At 38.1% G+C, this 24,285-nt stretch overlaps 1 protein-coding gene across 1 annotated transcript in view; it reads right to left on the bottom strand.

Annotated features, from left to right (window-relative positions):
- Positions 1 to 337: 337 nt before the first annotated feature.
- The window catches only part of LOC104392922 (aminopeptidase Q), a gene marked incomplete at its 5' end in the record, with an annotated part of 30,060 nt that continues 6,112 nt past the window's right edge, over positions 338 to 24,285 (bottom strand). The window contains 17 exons of the mRNA XM_010002360.1: positions 338 to 484; positions 1,932 to 2,007; positions 3,228 to 3,368; positions 4,455 to 4,625; positions 8,286 to 8,393; positions 9,003 to 9,097; positions 9,963 to 10,116; positions 11,384 to 11,439; positions 12,834 to 12,973; positions 14,013 to 14,089; positions 15,153 to 15,322; positions 16,366 to 16,431; positions 16,568 to 16,633; positions 16,955 to 17,098; positions 19,986 to 20,099; positions 21,412 to 21,566; positions 23,781 to 23,907. Coding sequence (XP_010000662.1) covers positions 338 to 484; positions 1,932 to 2,007; positions 3,228 to 3,368; positions 4,455 to 4,625; positions 8,286 to 8,393; positions 9,003 to 9,097; positions 9,963 to 10,116; positions 11,384 to 11,439; positions 12,834 to 12,973; positions 14,013 to 14,089; positions 15,153 to 15,322; positions 16,366 to 16,431; positions 16,568 to 16,633; positions 16,955 to 17,098; positions 19,986 to 20,099; positions 21,412 to 21,566; positions 23,781 to 23,907 — 2,007 coding nt within the window. The remainder of the gene's footprint in view (positions 485 to 1,931; positions 2,008 to 3,227; positions 3,369 to 4,454; positions 4,626 to 8,285; positions 8,394 to 9,002; positions 9,098 to 9,962; positions 10,117 to 11,383; positions 11,440 to 12,833; positions 12,974 to 14,012; positions 14,090 to 15,152; positions 15,323 to 16,365; positions 16,432 to 16,567; positions 16,634 to 16,954; positions 17,099 to 19,985; positions 20,100 to 21,411; positions 21,567 to 23,780; positions 23,908 to 24,285) is intronic.

Genomic DNA, 24,285 nt, shown 5'->3' with positions numbered 1-24,285 from the left:
GGTTTTTCCCACAATCCTGTACCACACTTTTCATTCTGATACTCAGAAAAAAATGAAGGACTTAAGACTGTGTCTATATGTTAGATAATTATTAGCAACACATCCCTATTAACAACTCATCCAGTGGGAAATTAATTCTGGTATAATATGGAAATATAGCTCTCCTTTCTTTTGCTGAATCTTCCTTTTCCTTGTGAATAATTTTAGTCTGACTTTCCAGGTAGGAAGACAACCACAGGACTCATAAAAATGTGCTTTATCTTTAATTACATCTTTAAATGAATACCAAAATGCTAGTGAATGGCACTCTAAAATATACTGGAAGTTGTTTTCTGAGTCAATCATCTATATTTTTCTGTAACCAGTTGGCAACTTTGATTAGCAGTTCTCTCCTTTCCAGATTTTCAAATTTTGTAAACTCCAGCAGTAGTGTAGTAGCCACTCTTTCATCTTCTTCCAGTGTAGCATTATAAAAAACCTGCAACTGAAGAAATAAGCACATGAGCTCAGTTCACGACTTCACTTGGAGCAAGAAACTGTGTACCTGGCAGATGCTTTAGACAGAAGTGTTCGGAACACTGGCAGGGAGACGTCAGGCACTAAGGAGGGCATGGGGCAAGCTTACTGATTAACACAAAGGCAGGAAAGTTTATTGCACAACAGGAATGTACCCGTTTGCCATCCCTCTAAAAATCTTTTCAAGTGCAGTCAGCTTCACTAGTACTGGTGGTACCACACTGTGGCTTGGACTAGTTGGGTAGCAGAATCTTCTTGTGCTTCCTGTTCTACAAGTAAGTCATTCCTAACAGTCTAGTGAGCAGAAGACAAAAGAGGACTGAAGAACAGCAAATAATTATATGGGAGGACCAGGAAATGAACAAGAAAAGAAATGAGACTAGTGTCAGCATGGCAACCAGCAACGTAACATGCCAGCAGTCTAACCTTTAGTACATTGCCTGTACACAGCATGGCAAAGGGGATCTCTACAGATAGATTTCAAAGAGGAAAAAGAGCTTTGGTAATATCTATTGGCACTCAGTTCCAAAGATTAAGGTTAATTTAAATGCTAGCACTGGGATATTGCTTTTGCCATCCGAAGAACTTAAATTGCCTTAAAGAATAAAAGGTAAAAAACTTAAAAAGAGTTCATGAATTTTCAAGAGAGACTTCTTTGGTTTTAGGAGCTGTCAGAGTTGCTCTTCTCATTTACTTCCTGTATGCATGTATCAATCAACAGGAAAAAGGGGAAGTAAAATTTTGCTTGTAATGACAGATACTCGCAGTTTGAGACTAGCACAGAAATGTGTATCACGTGCAGACAGCACAAAAACTGAGCTGCTGAGAAAAGAAAATAATAGTTTGGGAAAGAATCTAGGGAGACTTGGACTAGAGGCATAAGAACAAGAAAAGAGAATGAAACCAGCAGTGCTGGTTATTATTTTTTTCCAGGAACTAATAGGTGGATTATGGTGAGGAATAAAATGAGACAGTCTACAGCCACCTCCAACAGATTTCCATCCTCCATCAGGTTTCCCCAAGCCCATTCTCCTTTTCCAGAAGTACACCAGCCCAATTAGAACATATTGTTCATGGCCTCATGTGGGTTGCCAGGCAGGAAAGAACTGTAACAAACGTGCAGGCCATCTGTTTGGTGCATGGGCAGGCAGCCTCTTATGCTACAGCCACAGAGCAGGACAACGTCTATCCCTTCCCTTGCCATGCAACAACCAACTGCACACATAGGCTGAACAGGTGTGTGTGCATGTTCAGATGTTTATTTTGCAGGTGAGAAAGTATAATTTTTCTCAATGTCTCAACACAGCCACATCCTACAATACATTTCATTATTTCTTTAAAAAATACTTAAACAATTAAAAACCTGTATTTACAAACTGGTCATCAAGTTGAAACTAACTGCTGCACTGATTTACCTCTTGGATCTGTACATCTGTATTGACAAATCTTCCCATTACTTTTAATACATCATGTAATAATTCCTTCCCATACCTGTAAAATTGAGATAAAGGTCCTTCAAATAGCATGTTAACAAATATACTAAATTTAATCTCATTTGAAAATACTCCCACTATTTTACCATGTTGGAAATATCAACTGAGCTGAAGCTTGCAATTGTGTACTCTTTTCCCTTTTAAAATAATTATAATTAATGTAGACATTTGAGCAAGCTGGAGCACACTAATAACCCTTCAGTTTCATCTTCGTGGAAGACCTGTGGTTTTGACTTCAGTAACCTGGATTCTTTGCTTAAAACGGATAATCTTTGTGAGCCCATACAGCCAAACTTATCTAGAAAGGCTAGCCAATAATGATTCTAACAATTTACTGTTTGTTGGTATCTTGAGGATAGCATATAAATTAATGTACATACTACTCTTTTATTTTATAAATAATGGGCCAGTTTCCCAGCAAATGTATTCAGTATGAAATACAGGAAAACTTATAAGGGAACAAGTTGATGTGCTGCAAACCTGGTACAACTTGCCTTTTCTAGCTTTAGCCATATAGATACACATTTGAATGCTCTAAGACCAACTGGTCTTGGTTATGCTGACACTAAAGGGTCCTGATGGACTCTTCTGTCAATAAAGGTGGTAAGAATGTACTTTGTCACAGCTCTGCTACTTTTCACAATTGGCCAAGGAGAGAGGGAGCTTTGAACAGGCATCAAAAGGTTTGCTTTGCTCAGGACAGGGAGCCCAAGCTCACCTGCAGTTTACCTGCATCATTACAAGTAGGCTGGAAATGGGTTAGGACTTAAGTCAGGGAATAATACTGTAGTTGGTCCTTGCAATGCTCATAAACCTGTATGCTTCAACACTCCATCTCTCTGTACTGTCTTTGGAAAAGAGGTTACAATCTCACTCCAGCATTTTATATCCATGTTTGTGAAATGATAGCGGATAAACCCATTTTCGAGTGAGATTTTCCAGTAAATTTAACAGTTAAAATCACTGAAACAGTCAGGAATAGACTAATTTTTAAATAATTCAGTGTCTGAGCTCTACTTTGTCATTAAGCCCTGATCAGAGTTGAATCCTCTGAAAGTCCTGCTCTGCATACTTAAGGAGTTCTAGCAATAATTTTTAAAAAGCCATCTCTGGAAGGAAAATATACATCTGGATTTTTACAGCTGAGCTATAAAGATGGAGAAAGAAGCCTAAGAGACACAGAAATAAAAGGAACATAAAGCTAGTTGCTCACCATACCTTTCACTTAATAGTGGCCAGTTTTCCGTGACAAATTCCCAGGCTATACGGTGCCCAGTGTCCTTAGTCACTACATATAGAATGATGACTGAAGTATAATTGGAAGAAAATAATGTCTCACTGAGTCCATACTGCAAGTATCTGTTAGAGAAGGAGATAATAATTGTACCTATCACTTGCTATTTCACAGTGATGACCTGGAAATACCATAATCATTGTTGAGTATTCCTTTCTTAACAAATACCAGAATGTGGAAGGTTATACCAAAGGTGATGTCACTCTGAGCTGTGTACTCAGCTTAGATTTTGTCCTTATGTTGGTGAAATGCCCTGTTCTTGCACACTGACTCTCCACTTCTCAGTAAAATGAGGGTGTAGCACATCAGGTGAATATACGTGCTTTTCTTATCTGTATTCTAGAAAGACAACCACAGGAAGACAGAAGCAGTTTGCCCTTCCAGCTTCTAGGACTCACTTTGCTGTGACACAGATGGAGCCTAGAAAGCGAGCCAGTGGAGACTGGTATCTCTTTACAGAATCTCTTTACAGGGACCCCTATGACAAGACCTAATAACAAGAGGTGTTGGATACTTTCGTGGGGGCTAAGGCATGACTTCAGAAGTATTTAAGGAACTATCAGCCAATTATGACAGTGGCAGCCAGTGTCTGAATATCTTGAAAAAGCTGGGTTTGTCTGCTTTGCATGCCCCCACCATGCTTAACAGAGTGATCAAAATACAGTGATCACCAGGAAAAGCATGGCTTAACATTCCTCACCCCAAAAATTTTCTGGGTGGGATTTAGAAATATACATTCGTTTAAAAGAAACCAAAAGGAAGCATGTTTGCATGTGATACACAATTATATTATGGGATGTGTTGCCACAGTCTGCTATAAAGCTTGAAGGTCTAATTTTAATTCAAAAAGGTCACTAGAAGACACACAGAAGACAGGCCCAGTGTCAGACCTGGTGCTCTAGTTACCAGCTCAGGAAATCCCTTTCACAGAGATAGCCAGCATCTGGGATGTTATACCAGCAGAAGGATTGTCTGTGTTTGCCCCATTTATCATATTTTCCCTGTAAGAAAACTCCTTTAAGATTCTTCCAGTGGTCTGTAAGACACATGTTTCTGTGGCAGGCAAGTCTCCACCAGGTTTGCACATTACAGTCCTTGTATTCTCATCATTTACTTCCATTTGCACAAACATATACTTTCATCAAGGTCACCTGTAAAGTAACCATGATTCTTTGGCACAGCTCATGGCAGACAGCAGAATGTCTTTATCTTCCTTTGTTGTGTCAGTATGGTTATACATCTCCCATGCAAAATTCCATTCTTTTTCACTTCCCACTGCAACACCATAGCAGCAGACAGTCCTTCTAATTAAAAAGGGAATTCTGCAAAGCAAAAGATTATTAAAAGGTACTGTGTTGATGTAAAGTCAAAACCAGGAGTTAGCCTATAACTGCAAACAAATGTTTCTTTGCAGTTAAAGATACACAAGAAAGGAAATAGAAATAGCCATTTAAATAAAGGTAGGAAATTTGACTGTTTTATTAATGATTTAAACATTTTAAAAGCATGCAGTTTAAAGGCAAACAAAAATCATTTTTTAAAACAGTTGGCTCAAGCTGTTTTTCGTACATACGGTGTCGACACCTCTCTTTTACATCGCATCCTGGGACACGGGTCACACCATTAAACAGGGTATGCATATAAGTATCATTCCAGACAAGCCTTTCCTAAGCTTCTTCAGTGAATGCACCCAGTGGGAAGAGCCATGTGTGGCACAAATGGACGTAGAAGGGACATTCCTCCACGTGACACACAGCCTCCTATTACTCCCACCCCAGGGGACAGTCCTCAACATGGTGATGAATTTCCTAACAGGAACTAAATGCCAACTTTATCGCTGTGATACTCCAGGTGCACAGGCTGAACAGAAAATTTCTCCTGTGGCCCTGACATGAATACATTGTCAACTCTTTCCAGTGACAGCAATGCACTCTACTAAACAAGCTACCTGAAAACAGTTTAAATTAATGGCATTTTAGACTAATTCTCTGCAGGAGAATGGATCCCATTGCTACAAATGGCATGCTGAACTTGACAATGGCATACTATTAATCTGTTTAGGATTACACAAGATCAAGATTCTAAGTAGAAGTATAAACACTAGCTTCCATTAGATCAGGAGACAGACTGGGAGAAACAGAGAAGTTTCTGGTCTCAAAAGCCATTCTTCAGGCTCAAAACCAGAAGCAGCAAATTGAAATTTAAACATAATTTGAAAAAAATTCCTCAGTTTCACTGGACCATCCTAGAAAAAATGGGGATGATACCTGCAGAAAAACAATGTAAGTCAGAAGAAAGGCTATATGGCAGCCATTGTCAAAGCAAAAGGTAGAGACAATTAATAAACTTTGGAAACTAGAGAAGGACTGCTGGGAGTGACGGAGGTAGGAAGGTATTCTGGATGGCAGACACTGGTTGTGAAGAAGTGAGACGCAGAGCTTTAGATAGTCCTGTAGGGACTACATGGGGGATTTCACTGGCTTAATAACAGAAAGTGTGAGCATGTTTTATATTTACTGCAAAAAATAATTGGGATTAGTTTACCTGGATATGTGCTGGGGCATAAGAAATTTGCCACTGAGAATGATGCTTACTGAGACTGAGTGGCTATGTCAAGGTCTAGTAATTTTTTTTAATCATTTCATAACACTAAAGAAGCAATGGTAGGGTGATAACAGGGTATACAGCTAGTTAAAATATTCTTTTCACAATGCTTCATGTAAGGTGCTTTGGCTAAAATACAGATGTTTTGCTACTGCAGCTGTTCCAATAGTTTCAAGAAAATGTTTGTTACTGAGTGTGAAGTTGCTGTGGGTGAAGAGCACATAGATAACCTCTGTGCATCTTTTGGGTGCAGCTCTGATGGTCAGCATTCAAGGTAGGTTATGTGGCCAACCTACTGACTGGTGACAGCCGTGGCAGCCCGCAAGTGGTTTATGTTGTGTAAATCACTGAGGAAGCCCTCTGGGGTTCAGAGGCACTCTGGAGCTTGTGGTTACGTTAGATGAGGGGTAGGATTTATTAACCTTGATGTTTCTTCTAGGCATGGTTGTGTGGTTTGAGATTATTAGCTTGCCAGAATTTTCTCATTTCGGGATCTTGGGGAAGATGCAAAAAGCTGCTGGTAAGAAGGGTGGATTAGTATAAGTAATTTTCCTGGAGCAGAAGTGATGTAGTGATTTTTTAGTTTTTGACGGCAACAGCAGTATGTGGTTACCTTTAGTAAATAACTAAAATGTACAGCAACATTGTCCTTCCCTCTAGACTGATCTCCTTCTTTTAAAAGAAGACAAGCCAGGAACAGGAACACCACAGAGCAAAATAGTAATCTATCTGTCATCTGCTTAGCCAGCTCCATTCCTATAAGCAAAAAGAGTAAAACTGAGAAACTGGCTAGGAATCATAGCTCATAGCTCTTGGCTCGATATCTCCCTTGGACAGATAAAATGCACTCTATGAAGTCTAGTTAAGTTCTGCCAGGAACTCTCTGGAAACGTTTAGCTGGAAGTTGATAATCTAATCTGAAAGGGAAAGGCATTACTTCCTTCCACAGATGTCCCAGAATTCTACTGGATTCCACATGTGGCAGAACTGCTATAGTGTGCTGATAGGAATTTTGCTCTCAGAATGGAGAACATAAGAGCATCTAAAGGGATCCCTCTGTAAAATAGAGTTTATTGCGCCCTTTTCCTTTTCTATCCAGCATCTGAACATGCTCCCCTTTAGCGGAACAGGTGCTGTGATACGTAAGTTTTGATCTCCTATTTTAATTTTTTTTTTCTGTAAAACATGACCATACTTTTCACTTAACAGAACCCATAGCTGCATTTTTTTTCCAGACATCTAGCCATGTGAAGTGTGAGGCTGTACAGTCCCTTTGAACTTATCTCAGTGCCAGAAAGAACAGTGAAATTAATCTTCTCCATCTCCATTCAAATTAGCTAATGAATTTCACAGACTTTTCAGCTCTTCAACTCAGATACAGTATGTAGTCTTACACCAGTAAAAAAAAGACTATATTAATATGGGAAGATAGGTGACTATTTTGAAAACAGTCTGAAAATTCAGCAAAACATCGTTGCTTTCAGTATGGGAGAATAAGGATATTCTCCATGGGACATCAAGTAATGTATTTAAGCTATTTAATTTTTTCAGTTTAGCTCCAAAGCACAGTTTATTTTTTATAAGGATGATCACCACAAAGCTATTTAAAAAAACACAAACATAAAAATACAAGTTCAGTTTACTTAGCCAACTTCATATATCAATAGACACACAAGTAATAACAAAATACGTATTAGAACCGCAGCAAATAAAAAAAACAAACAAAATCTATAAATATTCACTCACCAGTGCCAATACTATTTGAGTATTGCATAGAAAAACAGCAAAAGAAGAAGGGAGGAAAAGAGAATAAGAATTTTAAAACATCATAAATTTTCTCTAACAAAGCAATATTCAGATACAGAAAGTCTGATCCTGGTAAAGCCCAGACCCCATCCTTGCAGGCCTGGTCACTAGGCTCCAATATCAGCATAAAAACTGATGTTCCCATCACCTCTTTGCCTGAATACAGAACATGCAAGACAATTTGTTGGGCTTATCATGGGCAGACACCTGTATCATGCAAACATCATTGCACTCAGTATTGCTAAGAGAAGCTTAGAAACTGAGATGGTATAAATGTTAACCCTAAGGCTGTACTGCAGAAAAGTGGTCAATACGGGATATTGATCCTACTTTGAGCTTCAGCTGTTTTGTGGCTAAATAGAATTTGGTCCTCATGGCAAAAATCAGCATCTTCCAGTTTGCAAAGTCTATGTAAAAATAAACAATTATGAAATCAACATAAAGCTGGGATTGGGGGAAGAGGAGGAAAGAAGAGCAGTATACAGCAGCATTTTTCATTCTGCCTCCCCCATGTAAAAGCCCATTTACTGTCCACCTCACACACACTTCTCAGAGCACATTATCATTCTTACTTGTACTCAGGGTTGTCCATCCATTTAGCATACAGTTCAGATGATAGGTTCAAACAGTCTTGGAGGCCCAGCCAGCACGCTGTGTCAAAAAGTTTTTCCAAATACATTCTTGAAGGGAAGCCAAACAGCAAGAATAAAAGATACGTATGCCACATTTGGAGTACTTGAACTGTGCATGGCCAGTACAGTTTTGGCATATGATGCTGTTAACCCAGGAGAACCTCCACTAGAAACAGCTGAAGTTTAATAAAAATAAAATATAAACTACTAATAAGGGGCTCCTGACACAAATATTCATGGACCTCAGTAAGACTACCAATGTTCTATAATTTTTCTTAGGTTTTTGTGCTTAATATTGCTTTTGGTAGTCTTAAGAGTTTAGTTGCATCTAGTCCAAATCATTCCGACATTCAAGACTGTGGCTTCAGCAGCCTTGCAAAATTAACTATTTTAAGTTCTAGTGATTGATCACCACATCTGAACTTAATTGCTGACAGTTTTACCCCAGCTAGCAGCAGCCTGTTGAGCCTGTTCTCCTGTAAACAAAAGCTACCACTCTGATCATTAAACTGTCATTTTTTACGCTAAGTACAGTGAAAATATCCCAAAGCATTCTGATACTGCAGTCTCACTAAAGGTGTGATCATAAATAACATACTTTTATAGGACAGTAAAAATAACAATTCCATTACATTCAAATTAAAACAGAATACTTACTGAGCAAAATAGTTATCTTCCAAAGCATCAACATTTTGACAAATAAAACCTGCATAATAATGGTATATTGGCAACATTCTCTTTAAAAGGTATTTCTTTTGAAAGAAGGGAAAGAAAAAATACTTTAATTTAGATGCAAGTTTTTATTTTACTGTATTTTTCTTTACTTGCTATGATTAATTCTAAAAATTCACCACTACTAATTTATTGTCAGAACAGCATATTAAAATAAAATTTACTAACTGGTCTAATATTCAATACACCTGTACACCCACTCAAACTGGGAAGTTACCATTTCACATCATTAGTATCTTTGAACTCATTATGAAATAAAATAAATGGTTATTCTCAGAGAAAAAGACATAAAAATAAGTTATTCTCACATATTTTACACATATCCTTACTTTAGGACTGAAGACAGCTACTACTGTGTAACTGCTATTTAAACAACAGTGAAATCTTCAAATAGAAGTAAGGGAAGTAAGACAGTATTATCTCAAGTAGCTCAAATATGGGAGACAATAATCTCATGTAGCATCCAAACCAAATTCCTTCTTCCTCTCCAGGAAGACGCACTGGAGGGCAATACAAACCACAGTGCACATATATTCTGTCCCCTTTACACATAGCAGTGTTACTCCCATTACTTATTACTGACTATTTAATACTGACTGATAGCTGCATTTTCCTGATCCTTGGTTTTACAAAACTTAGGATCAGGCTTAATATAAAGAATGTGAATAGATTTCTGCTTTACAATAAGAATTGCTCATGAATTATATTTATCATTGACTAGTATCATTGACTATACCTCTTCCTATTAAAAAAAAAAAAAAGTTGACAAAATCATGCAAAAGAAAATACAAGAACTATGACCCACCTTAGTCATCATTACATTAATTTTAATCTGATTTATTTAAATGGTCTGGTATCTTTGCTAACTAACAAAAAAGTTGATACCTTTAAAAGTGGATATACTCGATAGTTCTTCAGAGTACTTTCCAAACTCTCAGGTACTAGGTTTGACAATACCACATTCCATATGAAGAGTTCATCTTCTCTGGCCAGGTACTTTGTTAGTTGAAGTGCTGCTTCAATTTGAATGTATCCAAACCTGTTTGAAGATTTAAAAAACTCATACTTGAACATACCTCTTCACATTAATTACCTACAGCAGACTTCTGTCAATTTATGAAACTGGCAATAAAAGATCAGGATAATGCATGGAGAGTGACCTAGAAAATACATTGGAAAATGAGATTTATATAAAAGAATAGTGTCTTTAAAAGCTGAAATCTCAAAACATTTATTACAGAGCATAGTGCCACTATCAAAGTAATAGGACAATCGTGGCATTAAATACAGCAGTATGCAGATTGTATTCTACTTGTGTCTGCAGGACATAATATAGGCACATTTACAGCATATGTCAGTCTCCCTAGAAAGAAATTAAGAAAAAGAACAGTTTTGAGTTATAGTAAATTTCTATTTTTATTGCTAAACAACATATCTTTTTAGAGGTTTTTTTGTGGATTATACATTATTGTAAAAATCAACTTATTTCACATACATATTATTCTTGGAAAATACAGCTTCACCATGGCATTTCTGTGCCTCAGTGTGGCATTAGCAAGGAATTAATTCTTTCCCAATAAAATTCCAATTCAAGCCCCTCTCCTCTAGAACAGAAACACTTTTACTGTAATTACATAGGAGCACAGTTCTATACTTCGCACTTATAGTCCTTATTACATACTAGTTTTGAGCTCCCTTGTGAGAAAGGGCATTTGAATGAGAGAAGGAATGGGAAAATCTACTTCTTCCTCTCAGAGCTACCTCCACAGGCTCTGAGGGGAGGCAGTATGTTTTGGCCACCTCCTCCCTAACCTCCCACATCATAGGTGGCTGGTGCTTTTGGGATCTCTGGTATGTCTGGAGCACAGACATATTGCTTCTTCAGCTACTCACTGTACTGCTGACCTCTCTAGCATCACAGACACGAACAACTAAGACATTCATCAGCACAGGAAACGAAAGAGGTATTAAGTGATGCAGGACAGCACAGCTAAGATAGCCCAGAATAAAGTAAGGAAAATTCAGAATGTTAATTTTGAATCTTTTTTCTGTTACAACAAATGTAAGTTAGTCCTTAAAAAAATCATGGCAGTGCCATTATTTAAACTACTTCCTAAGAGCTGGAACAAAGGTAAAATAAAGTTTGAAAGAAATAACTGTGCACTGACAGTAGAATGTAATAAATACTTAACTCCCTTACCATTTTGTCCAAAGAGCTGTTGTTCTTATGAGACACATTATGGGTAGGAGGGAATAAAGAAGAAGCAGATTAATTATTTTCTATGACATATTTGAAATATACTTACTGTGTCAATGCAAAAACATCATCTATCAGTTGGAACCTGCTGACAGCGGGAATAGCCTGCAGAAAGCATTTATGTGGCATTAATAGATCTAAACTTGTAATTTAAAAAAGCTTTACTATGTTTCAGAAGACTGAGGCAAGTTCCCTAACACTTTCTAGGCCAAAATCTTCTATAAAACATCATTAAATGGATCCTGCATTTTAAGCTGAAATGATGTGTGTGCTTTTAGGGATGTTTATGTATATAATTATACAGCTACAGTAGGTTAAGTATGGAATTTTATGGCCCTATTACTTGCATACTGTAATGAAAATTAAAATATGGAAATGCTATATTTCCTAAAAATAGCCGTTATATAATTTCAGTACATTTTTTCCTTTTGAGGCTTCAGTTTAGAACATGTACTCAAGATTAGTCCAGAGCAGAGTTATTGGGCACATGAATTAAATTACCAAAGCAGAGCTATAGGTGAACACCTGCCTACAGCTCGAGCTCTCACACAAGAGCTGGTCCTTCCTCATCCCCTCCCTGGTTTCAAACCTCTTCAGCTTGGCCACTGTTCAAGTGAACCTTCCCACTTACCAGTGCCAAAAACCAGCCCCAAGTCAGCACACACTTCAAAAGAAAAAAGCCTAGAAAAAAGGAAGCCAGAGTGCTGTGGAAAGGTTTAACCACATCATGGGCTCTGATTGGCCTCGTATCCCGACCTTCTGGAGAAGTCACTGTACTGCACTGATAACTATTGTGCTGAAAGCTTAAACTTTCTTACTGTTGTTACCAAAACCAATGACCTGACATTATCACTGGAGCTTCTGGCTCATCCTAGGTTTAGGCAACATTAAATACTATGCAATCCATATACAGTCACATGTATAGGCTGTTCTGTATTACTTTCACCTTCAGCCCCAGCTAAGGGCAAGTCAGAGGTGGGATGAAACCTCCTCTGTCTGCAGTGTCTATAAAGAAGGACTGAAAGAGCCTAGGTAGAACAAATTGAAACTTGCCTTCTAAGAAAAATAGCCATCAAGAAACCCAACCCACCACTCAGCCTAAAAATCCAAGTCAGAGTATTCTTTTTAAATTTCACTGGCAGAAATTGTGCTTTGAGGAAATATGGAAATAAATAGCTTTCTCCCAGCTTTCCTTCCTCATGTTTACCAAATAGCAGATAAAGCTCAGCCACATACCCATACTGATAACTGAGCCAAATTTAAGAGTCTGGAAGAACCACAAGCTGTTTAGACAACTTTGAAGACTGAATGCCATCTCATGTAGTTGTTTTTCATGCTTATGTGAAACTGTTCTGGCCTGTTCCTCTTCCACTATCACTTCACGTGACACATGAGTTTCTCATTATTCCAGATTTTCAGCAATGTGATTGCTGATAAGAAATGCAAGAAGAATTATATGGAGTCTGTTTATGAGCTTGAGGAAGCAAATATGATCTTACCTTTGGATCATTTTCAAGCAAGTGTGCTAATCTTTGTAAGTTTAACTGATCATAGTTCACTCTGTAGTATCCACTTAAATTTACATTTAGCAGGATCCAGTCATATTCTGACTCTGATACTTGCATTTCAGGAAAGACTTCTGTAAAAATGACATTAAAATGTATCATTATCTTCTGCACACTGCTAAATTCTCTTGCATTTATAAACACTGGATTCAGTACTCCTTTGAGATGTGAGACACAAGTTTGAGGTTGGACTCAAAGAGAACGTCCCATTTTATCTCACTTGTACCTATTTTATGCATGCTTATCTGATTACTTGCTCCTGATAGCCTACAGTATATCTGAAGTAGCCAGTGCAGCCTTGAAGGCTTAAGCTGCCTCTTCAGAAGAGGATTCAGATGCTATTGGCTATGATCGTCCTAATTTAAGAAGGCAAAGTCTGTTAAGACAATAAATCAATTTTGGTCAGTAGTCTAGACCCAACAATGCTTTAACTGAACAGAAGACTGAGACTTCCATGTATTTTGACAAACTACTACAGGATTCATTCTCAGTCATCTTCACTAGTTAATTGAGATGGGAAAGTGGCACATGCCAGATACTGGCTTACATACTTAGAAGCACCATGGGTGGCTAGTATATGGCACCAGCAGTACTTCCCCTATAAAGGCATATTGGTGCAATGCTCTGCTTATAAGCAAGAGCACTTTTAGATCCAGCTAAATAGAGAAGTTATGTTCCTCCAATCCTCCAGCTGAATGAAATATGTTATACCATTAGAACACCATCCTCCTGGTCTTTTTGCTGTGCAGATTTCTCAACCAGGGATGGTGACCAACACAGTTATATGGAGAGAAGCTACAGAATAGCTTTAAGGTCCCTTCCAATTAAAAAAATTCTGTGATTCTGGGAATAAACCGCTACTCATAATATGTGTTTTACTGTATTATTAAAAACATACACTGATGTTCACTGCAACATAGAAAAAAACAATATATATATCTATTTGAAAATCTATTGCTATTGTAAGATAAAATTAGCACAACAGATAAACACAGACACTTCTATAATAAAGTTTTATTTCTCTATTCAATACAAATATATGTTTTGTTTATAGTAGAGTTAGGTGTTCCTATCAGCTTGGTTTGAGCATGTGTAAACAAATATATTACTTACTGCTGCTGTTGTCTAGCCACATTAAAGGTTGTGATGATCCATTTCTCATCCAAGAAATAGGAATAATCCATGTGTTACTTAACAAAACAAAACAACAAAAAGACAATATAATAAATTCTCCCTTTTAGAAGGGTATCTAGTAAAAAATGCCCCAGGAAAGCAAAACAACTGTAATTCTGACAACTGCAATGTAAAACTCTGGAGAAAACAGATGACAGCTTCAAAACCCTAAAAAATTCTCTAAGACATGTCCTGAATGTTCTTACATCCACATGGTATTGCCTCCTGCAAGGACTTGACTTTGGTAACTTGAACTCTTTATCTGAGCTAACCAAAAACACTGAACAGACTAATGCTCTGCAATTCCTGGAGCTTGGGAGCAAAGGAACCTTGTGGCTCTTGTTAAAATTTCTTCCGGGTGTTGTATGACCAGCAATAGCAGCCAGGGAAAAACTGCTTTGGGGTTTGCTCTCCTTTATACTTTTATGCCCACATAAGAAGTCATCTTATGGGCCCTGTCAATGCATCTCAACACTCATGACAACTAGTGAACTTCATGAAAATTCAAATGGCAACCATGAGTTTACAAAGTGCGTGACCAAAGACAGTGCCAGCACTGTTCTTAGGCATCTAAGTACGCACCACAGCTTACAAAAGCACCAAGCACTCAACAGTGCTCACTGACAAGAACTTCAGAGCTGCATGTCAGGCACTTGGTACTTTCTGAGAAAGGGGTCATTTATGTAAGTACTTTAAAGCAAAAGCCCTTTTTCCTTGCCAAGCAGAAAGGACTGGGAATATGTGCACAGCATGGTTCATACAGGTTCCCAGTCCATAAAAATGATGGATGAGGAAAGAAAAAAATGTCAGGCAAAACTCCTGTCCTGCAACCTATTAATGGTCTGTGTCTGTCCTTACAAACACATTAGGTGTCTGGAAAAGTCACTACGCTGGAGGAAAGCAACCTTTTGGCAAAACAAGCAGGTTGCAGACCTATTGCAAACTCCAGTCTCAAGATTTTACTTAACAGCTTGTGACAAGAAAAATAATAAAGTAAAAAAATCAGAGGGTCAAAACATCATGTCCTAACTGAAGGGTACCCTGCAAAAAATAGGATATAAGCATACAGTAAAAACATACTTGTGAGAATCAGTACTGTTTTCATTCTTTTTATTAAGGAATTGTTCCTGACTAATTGTGCCAGTGGTTAGATTTAATGTTAACACTGGGAAACCACTTTGGTATGTCCACGAATCCATTATTTGTTTTACAGAGGCTGGCAACTGAACTTCATCCTGTGCATCTATGACCTGCAAGAGAAAAGGAATTAGAAATATTTACAATAAACAGGTACTTACTGATACTGCTTCAGCAACACTCTAGGGGTCCTTCTATCATATTAGAGAAAATACAACTGCTTAGCAGTTTGCTCGTCTTTGATTCATGCAAAAAAGCAATGTAATGAAGTCCAAAGGACATTACTGACGTCATAATAAAGACAGCATAAGTCTTTTTAGGAATTATGAAATACTGAGGTGACATTTCTCATTCTTATAACCTGACCACTAACCTTTCTCTTTTTAGTGTTAATATACTTACGCCTCTGTCTCGCTATGATACACTTGCTTTTTTAATTTAATTCAAATAAAGAACCAGAACACAATTTCAAGAGACTGGCTAATTAACAAACTGATTAGCAAAGATGAATTGATAGGATACTAAGCTAGAGTCCCAACTACTGTAAATTGTTATAGACTCTGTTGGCTTGAAAGATGTAACAGCCTTGCATATCTGAAAGTGTGGCACTCTCATTTTTAACCTAAGATCAAGCCTGCAATACAGAGGAGGTCTTCTTCAGAGAAACAGGGAAGTGGAGTTTTAAAAAATAAACCCATTATTAGCTTCTGCCTTCTTGATGCGATTTCCAGCAAAACCAGCAAAGGATGAAATGCTGAGCTATTGCCCTGGGTGTAGACTTCGCTGGATCTGTGACATATTAGCATCTCTGATTGTCAATCCCAAAGCAAAACTGGCAAAACTTAAATGCCAGAATAGGCTAATGCAATTTCATGTAGGCTTAGGCAATCTCCATGAAACCCCAAACCTGGTCCTGATTTCCCATCTCATCTCTCTGCTCCTTATACTTAGCTCCACTGATTTCAACTTCAGTTAAGCAGCCAAATAAACACTTGTGAAGACATTAGCCAAAAAAGACAGCAAAGCAAATTTTATGAAACTAACAGACTGCACTAGGAATAGTCATATACCAGCAAAGTCTTCTACAAACAGTATGTGCCCTAAATTTGGGTTGTGCCAAACACCAGAGCAAGAATACTAGAGATAAAATGAGTACCATCTGTATGTGAGTCCAGAGATCATCTTGGTTAGCATTTGAGAAGGAAAATTCTTTCAGGTACGACTGTATGGAAGAAAGAAGAAGCATCAGAATTCTTTAGGGTTTAACAAAAAACATGAACAGGGCAAGCAGCAATTTGTACAACTGTTAGTTTTCAAGTTTATAAATCAAGACGAAGGCACTAGTTTTTCAAACTTACAGTAAGTGCTCTGATAAACAACTTCTCAGTCAGGAAACCAGAAAGCATCCAGGTAATAGAAGCCCCCTAAAGAGCAAAATAAGCTATGAGAAAACATGAATTATTGTTGCAATTATTATTGCAGTGTTTTTTTCAAACTATATTCTAGAGTAGTTAGTCAAGCTACTCCTACACTTCATATTTCACAGAGGTTAAAAATTTTATTACCATTTATTTTATAGCCAAATATATCTGCAATATCCAATGAAGTTTGTCTTCAACAGGAACAAATTTCAAGTGACAAAACAACCTACAAAAAGCAGTGTAATTCAACAGCTCCTATCAAACCTGCTTTGTACCATCAGTTCAGAAAAGACAAGAAATGGGAAGAATTTTAAGTTTTTTAACCTTGTTGTATGTGATGATGTCAAACAAAGCCAGTAAGGAAAATGATCCTTTGATCTTTTCTTCACTCTCTGACAGTGATCGAACTCCTATTTCATTGTCTACCCTTAAGACAGGTTGTACAACATTATCATAGAAGATTTTATCCTGCAAGAAAAATACAAATCTAAGCAAGCTGAACAGAAAATACTTATTCTCAGAACAGAATGTAGATTATGAGATTAGCACTAATAGAAATGGTCTGTCAATAAACAAGAAACGATCCTTTTGCCCCTTCTCTAACTTTCCCATGAAGTAAAAGGGACCATATGCCTGATCCTAACATTTTCCACATGCAACATTAGTAAGCAGTGAAAATTTTACATCTGAGAAGACTGTGAGCTTGGCCCTGAGAAAGACAAATAAAAGTGTAATCCCCAAGGAAAAACTAGTCAGCTATGTTAAACAGCAAAAGAACAAATTCTGAAAACCGAAAACCCATACCTCATTTACACCTGTGTCATTAATATAGAAGCAGTTTCCTTTTAAATTCTGTTTCTCCTGATGCAACCCTGAGCAATAACCTAAAAACTAAGCTACTGAGGGTAGCAAAGCTTAACTATGCAGCATTTCTGCTGCCACTCAGCTGGACAAATGGCTCCTTTGGTGTAAATCAGTGAAGTTCTAGTTTCCCCCAGGTGAGTGTCTGTTCTAAGATGGGACAGAAAATGATAGCGTTATAAAGGCAAATTTTTCAAACACTGCAGGCCACTATGAGCACTTCTACTTCTGAAGGAAAACACAGGCTTCCAATTAATGGGATCAAATTTGTTGACCATTTTTTCTCCTTGTAAAAAGCCAGTAAATGTGATTTTCCAGGTTCAACTGGGTGGTGATCAGTAGGAAAAAGTCTAGTTGGAGGCCAATAATTAGCAAGGTACCCCAGCGGTAAATATTGGGTTCAATCCTGTTCAACATTTTCATTAATGATCTGGATGATGGGACAGGCATGCTGTACCCTCAGCAAGTCTGCAGATAACACAGAACTGGGAGGAGTGGCTGATATACCAAAGTGTAGTGCTGTCAACCAGAGGGATGTTGAGAGGCTGGAGAAATGGGCTGACAGGAACTTCAGGCAGTTCAAAAAGGGGAAAGACAAAGTCCTGCACCTGGGTAGGAACAACCCCAGGCACTAGTATATGCTGGGCATGACCCAGGTGGAAAGCAGCTTTGTCAAAAAGCACCTGGGGACACAAAGGCCACCAACTTGAACACGAGCCAGCAATATATCCTTACATCAAAGGAGGCTAATGGTATCCTGGGCTTCATTAGGAGTATTGCCACCAGATTGAGGGAGTTGATCCTTCCCCTCTACTCAGCACTGGTGAGGACACATCTGGGTGCTGGGGTCCCCAGGTAAAGGAAAGATACAGGCCTACTGGAGAGAGTTGAGCCAAGGCCACAAAGATGACAAAGGGACTGGAGCACCTCTCCTGTGAGGAAAGGCTGCGAGATCAGGGACTGTTCAGCCTGGAGTAAAGAGGGCTCAGGGCAAGCTCATCAATATACATAAATACTCAAAGGGGGAGTACAAGGAGGACAGAGCCAGGCTCTTTTCAGTGGTGGCCCGTAACAGAGCCAGAGGCAGGGGACACAAACTGAAACACAGGAGGTTCCCTCTGAACATCAGGAAACACTTTATCAGTTTGAAAGTGACTGAGCACTGACAGAGGTTGCCCAGAGAGGTTATGGAGTCTCCATCCTTGGAGATACTTAAAGTCATCTAGACACGGTCCCATGCAACTGGCTGTAAGTGACCCTGCTTGAGCAGAGAGGTTGGACCATATGATCTTCAGAGGTCCCTTCTAACCTCAGCCATTCTGTCATTCTGCAAATGTGTATGGCCCACAGTGCTACACAAGAATGCCCTATATTCTCACACCTGTGTAAGTTACTCTGGATTTCCAAGATACACCAAGTAACTCTAATTTATCAAATAGAATTACTGCCCACTATTAAAATTTATTTTATGGACATAAAATAAATAGCAATTATTGATTTTCAGGAAGCCAAGCTTCTAAATGAAAATATTAAAATTAAAAAGGCATCAAGGATTTCTTTCCAATTCAAAATTTCGTGGACTTTACACTTTTCAATTATGCTGCCTTACCGAGAATAAAGTGAGCTGTTGCTGAAGTTCAAAGCAGAAGATTATCATATCCCATGACCTAAAAATCCTTCTGACAGCATTTGCTTGACATACATGTATTAGTTTCCAATTAAGAATGTAATTAAGTACTTCGCTGAATTAGAAAAGGACAGTGGCAAATAGTATTTGACCTGAGCCAAAAAAAAGCTGACTGGATTGACTGGGCAGTCTCAGCCTGCACAGACTAAAGGCTCTTCCCTTCTTCAGAAGCAGAGGGGACTGTGCACAGACATTAATGATTGCACAGGCAAGTGCACCTTATTTGCTGGCTACAATTAGTAGCACCTATCCTCCTGTCTCAGAGTTTAAAGATAGATGGAGTTTTCTAATATGCTATTGGACGTCTGCTTATTCCCATTTGGGCTGATTGGGAAGGATTTTTACCGTGCTGTTGGATTAGCATGTGCTAGGATGTGCATTTGACTGGCAGTATGCCCAGCCAGGCATCCATGGACCCAGAGGGTAAACAGACTCAAAACAGCCCAGCTTAGTCACTGCCTGGAGGTATGGGATGCTTGGAAAAGAGCTTGAGCAAGCAGGAAGGACCTAGGAAGGAAATCTAGGTTTGCTACATGACAGATGTAGCGCAAAACACTAACTTCTTGTTACTGCAGAATTACAGCTGTCTGACCATCCTCTGTGCCAGCTGTAGAAGAGCTGGGTATGATCACAGCTCCCAGCAGATAGAGACCCTCCAGGGAAGAATCAAGACCCACTGGTCTTTCCCAGGGAAGTTAAGTTACTAATGCCATGGCTTAATTAAATCCCATCTCCTGCACCTTCCTTTTCTTCCTACATGTCAGAACTTTGCTACTTCAGTTTACTTCAGTAAGTATGAGTACCTACCAGTGAAAGTTTGGGTTCAACAAAGGCAGCTCCCAGGTACTCAAAGTAAGATGCTAGTCCCTCTTTAAGCCAGAGATCATTCCACCAGTTCATAGTAACAAGATTTCCAAACCACTTTAATAGAAAGAAAAAATGTCTCATCATCTCTTTTGTCTGCTGTTTTAATTTTTGCACGTCAAACACACATACCTATGCTGTAGGAACTTTATTTAATGTGTCAAGTATCAGTTGAATAAACTACTGGATACTCCTTCAGACAGTAAAAATACAATAGCAAAAGATGTACCTTGGAGAAAATCAGAGATTCAGGGCACTTATTTTTCAATTGTTTTATCTACAATTTCATACCAGGAGTATGTATGTCAGAGCTTTATGTAATCATTGTACTCTATTTAATTATAAACAATTCCCAATAAAATTTAAATAGCTAAAAGATCCTATCAGGCAATGATTAAAAATAGGGTATTTTTATCAAGCAATTACAAAACAATTTTTCCATATTCTTAACAAAGGGAAATTATCAGGGGAATACTAAACAGAACTGGGGTAAATAACCATTTCCAAAATCAGAAAATCTCTATCCTGGCAAGCAATACAATTTCCACAACAGCTGCTACATCCCCATATTTGGCTGTACATATGTCACAAAAAACTATCACTTAGAGATTTGTAATGCAATTGTTAATTCTTAAAAACTTGAACAACTTTGTTTTAAAATAAAGTTTAATTAAGTACTAACATTTGTCTTATTAGCCCGCAATAAAAATGCTCACCTGAAGGTCTGAAAAGTTACAGACCTTATCAGAAAGACATGCAAGTGCACTAGCCAAGTTAAACTCTTTCACTAACATTGCTGTCTAAGTACAAACAGTTGCTGCTCTGGCAAAAAACATCCATTTAAATATAGTCAATAAAAAAGTTAAACTGCATTATAGTTCCAAACCAAGTATGAAAAGTTCTTAAAAATTCAGTGAAAATGGAAAAAAGTCCAGCTACAGTTTTATGTCCATTCATGTAAATTTTGTTATCATAGCACAGGCTGTTTCTTACAGAAAAGCCAAATACCTTTTGCCCTATGTACATGCACTGCCACTTAAAAGGAGTATTTACTAAGCACATTAATTCTCCTATGAAGTACTGTGTCATCCCTACATCCTTATTGTATTTTCTAGTATGGCATTCAGATACTGTGTGAGAAAAAAAATAAACAGCCAATTAACTGTTTTGTATCAATGAGTCCTGTGCAGTCAGTATGCAGGCAGAATCTCTTTTATACTGATTTATCAGTGGAACTTATGATCAAATAGATCACAACCCCTACTATCAAGTCACTATTTTTCTCCTACTAATCAGTGACTGCTTCATCAGCAACCAGAAGGGAACAAACTCACAGATAAATAAATTTACAGAATTTTTTACCACATGCCTGGTGTCCTAGCTCATGTGACACAATTATGGCAATCATTGCCTTTCTGCTTGTGAATTTGTCACTTGGCAGGTACATCAGTGATGATTCTTGGAAAGTCATTAGTCCCCAGTTTTCCATAGCACCTGCTCCAAAATCAGGCAGTGCAACCAGATCTAAATTGATTCAAACAGAGAGAAAAAAAACAACAAGAAAACCACAAAGGTATCTTTAAAAGCTTCAGAAGTAAAATGCTCATGATTTTAATGCTCACACTGGTTCAGTGTGCAATTAAAGGACACTACGTTTCAGTGGTTCTTTGCAGTACTGTGGCAACACACTTGCAAATGGTCTGAAATTTTGTTCATCATACTATTCATCTATGATTGACACCCTTTCAGGAAGCCACATAATAAAATCCCACAAAGCACAGATCTGTACTGTATCTTGTACATAAAAATGTTTTGAACAAAAACAAAGGCTGTATTTTATCAATGCTAGGAGAGAAGATAACTCAGTTCTAGCTCTTAGAATTTTTTCTCTATGAATTCCTCATGTGTTTTGGAAAGATGACACTTACCTCTTTCTTCAGCTTAACAACTGATAAAAAAAACACCTTCCCCTTTCATCTCACTCAATAGAGGGATCCTTTCCACTCTTATCTGAAAGGCGCCTTAGAAACATCACCTCTTTGTTTCCCCAGCAGTGCTGTTAGCTCTGTAGCTACCCTTCTGCCTTGGGCACAAGGAGCAGTTTTCTAGTTCAAATGTGAGAGTTGGACAAAACATCAAGGATCTCCAAGAAAGATACTCTATATGCAGCAAAGACCAGAAGTTGGAAAACTTACACAGAGTACTGTGGAAGCAGACACAAGCTTGTGCTCCAAACCCACTGACCATGAGCCACTCCCAGTCTGAAAGCCAGCTAGTGTGAGCCTGGTGCTGAACCCAAGCAAAGCCAGGCTCCATCTCAGCCAGGCTTATCCCCTCAGGCTTACAGCAAAGGTACTACACTTTTGGTGAAGCAGCCCTCATCTAGACAGCTTGGGGCAAGAAAGGTCACTTACAACTGCATTAAAATCAGGTGAAGACAAACCCTGAAATATCCCTGATTTTAATTGTGTTTACTCTCAATTGCACATTCTGAGTTCCCAATAGAAATCTCTACTATTTACAAGGAGTTATTCTTTGTTAATCTAATCCTATTAATTTTGAAGAAAAACTTCAAAGAAAGTCAGTGGGAAATGCAGCTGGTGCTGCATGACATTACAGTGGGGATTGTAATTGTGTTACACCATCCTGCAATTCTGAAATCTTACCTAACAAGAAGCCTGTGGTACTGTTCTTCTACTTCAATTTTGTGGCATTTTTATACTCATGAATTAATGTATTGACACTGCTGCTAAATAAAATGCAACCATGGCACAGAATTGTCTACAGCCCTTCAGTAGTTTTTATGTTTACTACAATAACAAAATCTAATGAGTGAACACTGCATGCATTACATTTTCCATAGGAAATACAGTGATCAATTCCACAAGTTATTCTAAATACACCGTGAAGTAATACATTTACACAGATGAAAAATTATTTATTTCAAGTACCGAAATACAGATTTGACAAATCCACAAATTATCTAGTTAAGAACAAGTTAAATTCTTCTCCTACAGTCCTGCAATCCACTAAGATTATGTCCAAAACTAATTTTAAAGAACTGCCTTCCCTGCTCTCAATATTCCATGCTCTCTATTCAATATTTGTGTAAAATAAAATGTTTTCCCACAATGTTAATGCTAAAACCCTTTGGAATCCAAGTACAAGTAGTGGACATAAGGTCCAGTGGAACTGTGCCATGGGACCCTTTTTTCTTGACTGAAGCTTGACTTAACTGACTTACCTGATGTCCATTTTAAGTAGAAACAACGTTTTCCTGCAATAATCTTTTTTTCCTGGAGGGGGAGGGGGTGTTACTGTAGAGGAACATACAGCCAACTCACAGGTAAGACAGGGAAATACTGAAGGAAGCAAGGAATGCTTTGGGGAGACATGAGCTACAGCAGGATTTACTGGCAGGATGTCGGGACTACAACATCCTTGCCTGGTATGGTCAATTCATCCCAGAAATAGCCATGTGACTGAACAACTCCTTTCTATCCGCTTCCTAGCCCTATTTGCTTCTCTAATAGGAAATGATGCTTTAAAAGAATGAGTGGGATGTGAAGGTTAAGAGTGCATGATGAAAGTAGGAGAATTCTGTAAGTTAAAAATTAGTTCAAGCCATGAATGTAACAAGCTGTAAAAGGAGAATACTCCAAAAGAACCCATTTATTCTGTGAATGTTAAAACACCAGCAGCTGGTTTTGGTCCACTTAAGAATGTATGTGATCTCACCTGTTTTTGGCAAAGGGTAGCTGATGTTAAGTAAGCCTTCCAGAAATGAAAATATTGGGCCTGTGATATTTAAAGCATAGTCAACATATCCATTTTTAACAGCCTCTTTCCGAGCCCAAATCCGTATCTGCAGTAAAACAGTGAAGCATTCTTTTAGACAACCCTTATATTTTCTTTTTTTTTGCTTCTCTTCTGTGAATCGTTTGAAAATGCTATCTGTCCACAGCAGACCACGCAATGAAGCTTTTAATGAAAAAAAACATCCTAACTCAAGTTTTGCTGGACCTAACAAAAGGTAGCACAGAGCCTAATCCTGCTAAAATCTAGGAAAGTACCAATACTTCAAAAGGGCCAAAATTTGAGTCCAACTGCACATTGCTGGAACAAACTGACTCCTGGCTTTTATTTTATTAAATGGGAAATGCTATAAAATTATTTCAAATCACACATCTTAAGCCAGTGTATTCCAGCCAGTGAGTCTGGGTGACAAACTTCCCTTCAGACC

Source organism: Chaetura pelagica, unplaced genomic scaffold, assembly GCF_000747805.2.
Source record: "Chaetura pelagica isolate M959 unplaced genomic scaffold, ChaPel_1.0 scaffold387, whole genome shotgun sequence".
NCBI lineage: Eukaryota > Metazoa > Chordata > Aves > Apodiformes > Apodidae > Chaetura > Chaetura pelagica.
The sequence above is the reverse complement of the archived record's forward strand: the minus strand, read 5'-3'. Positions and strand labels throughout refer to the sequence as shown.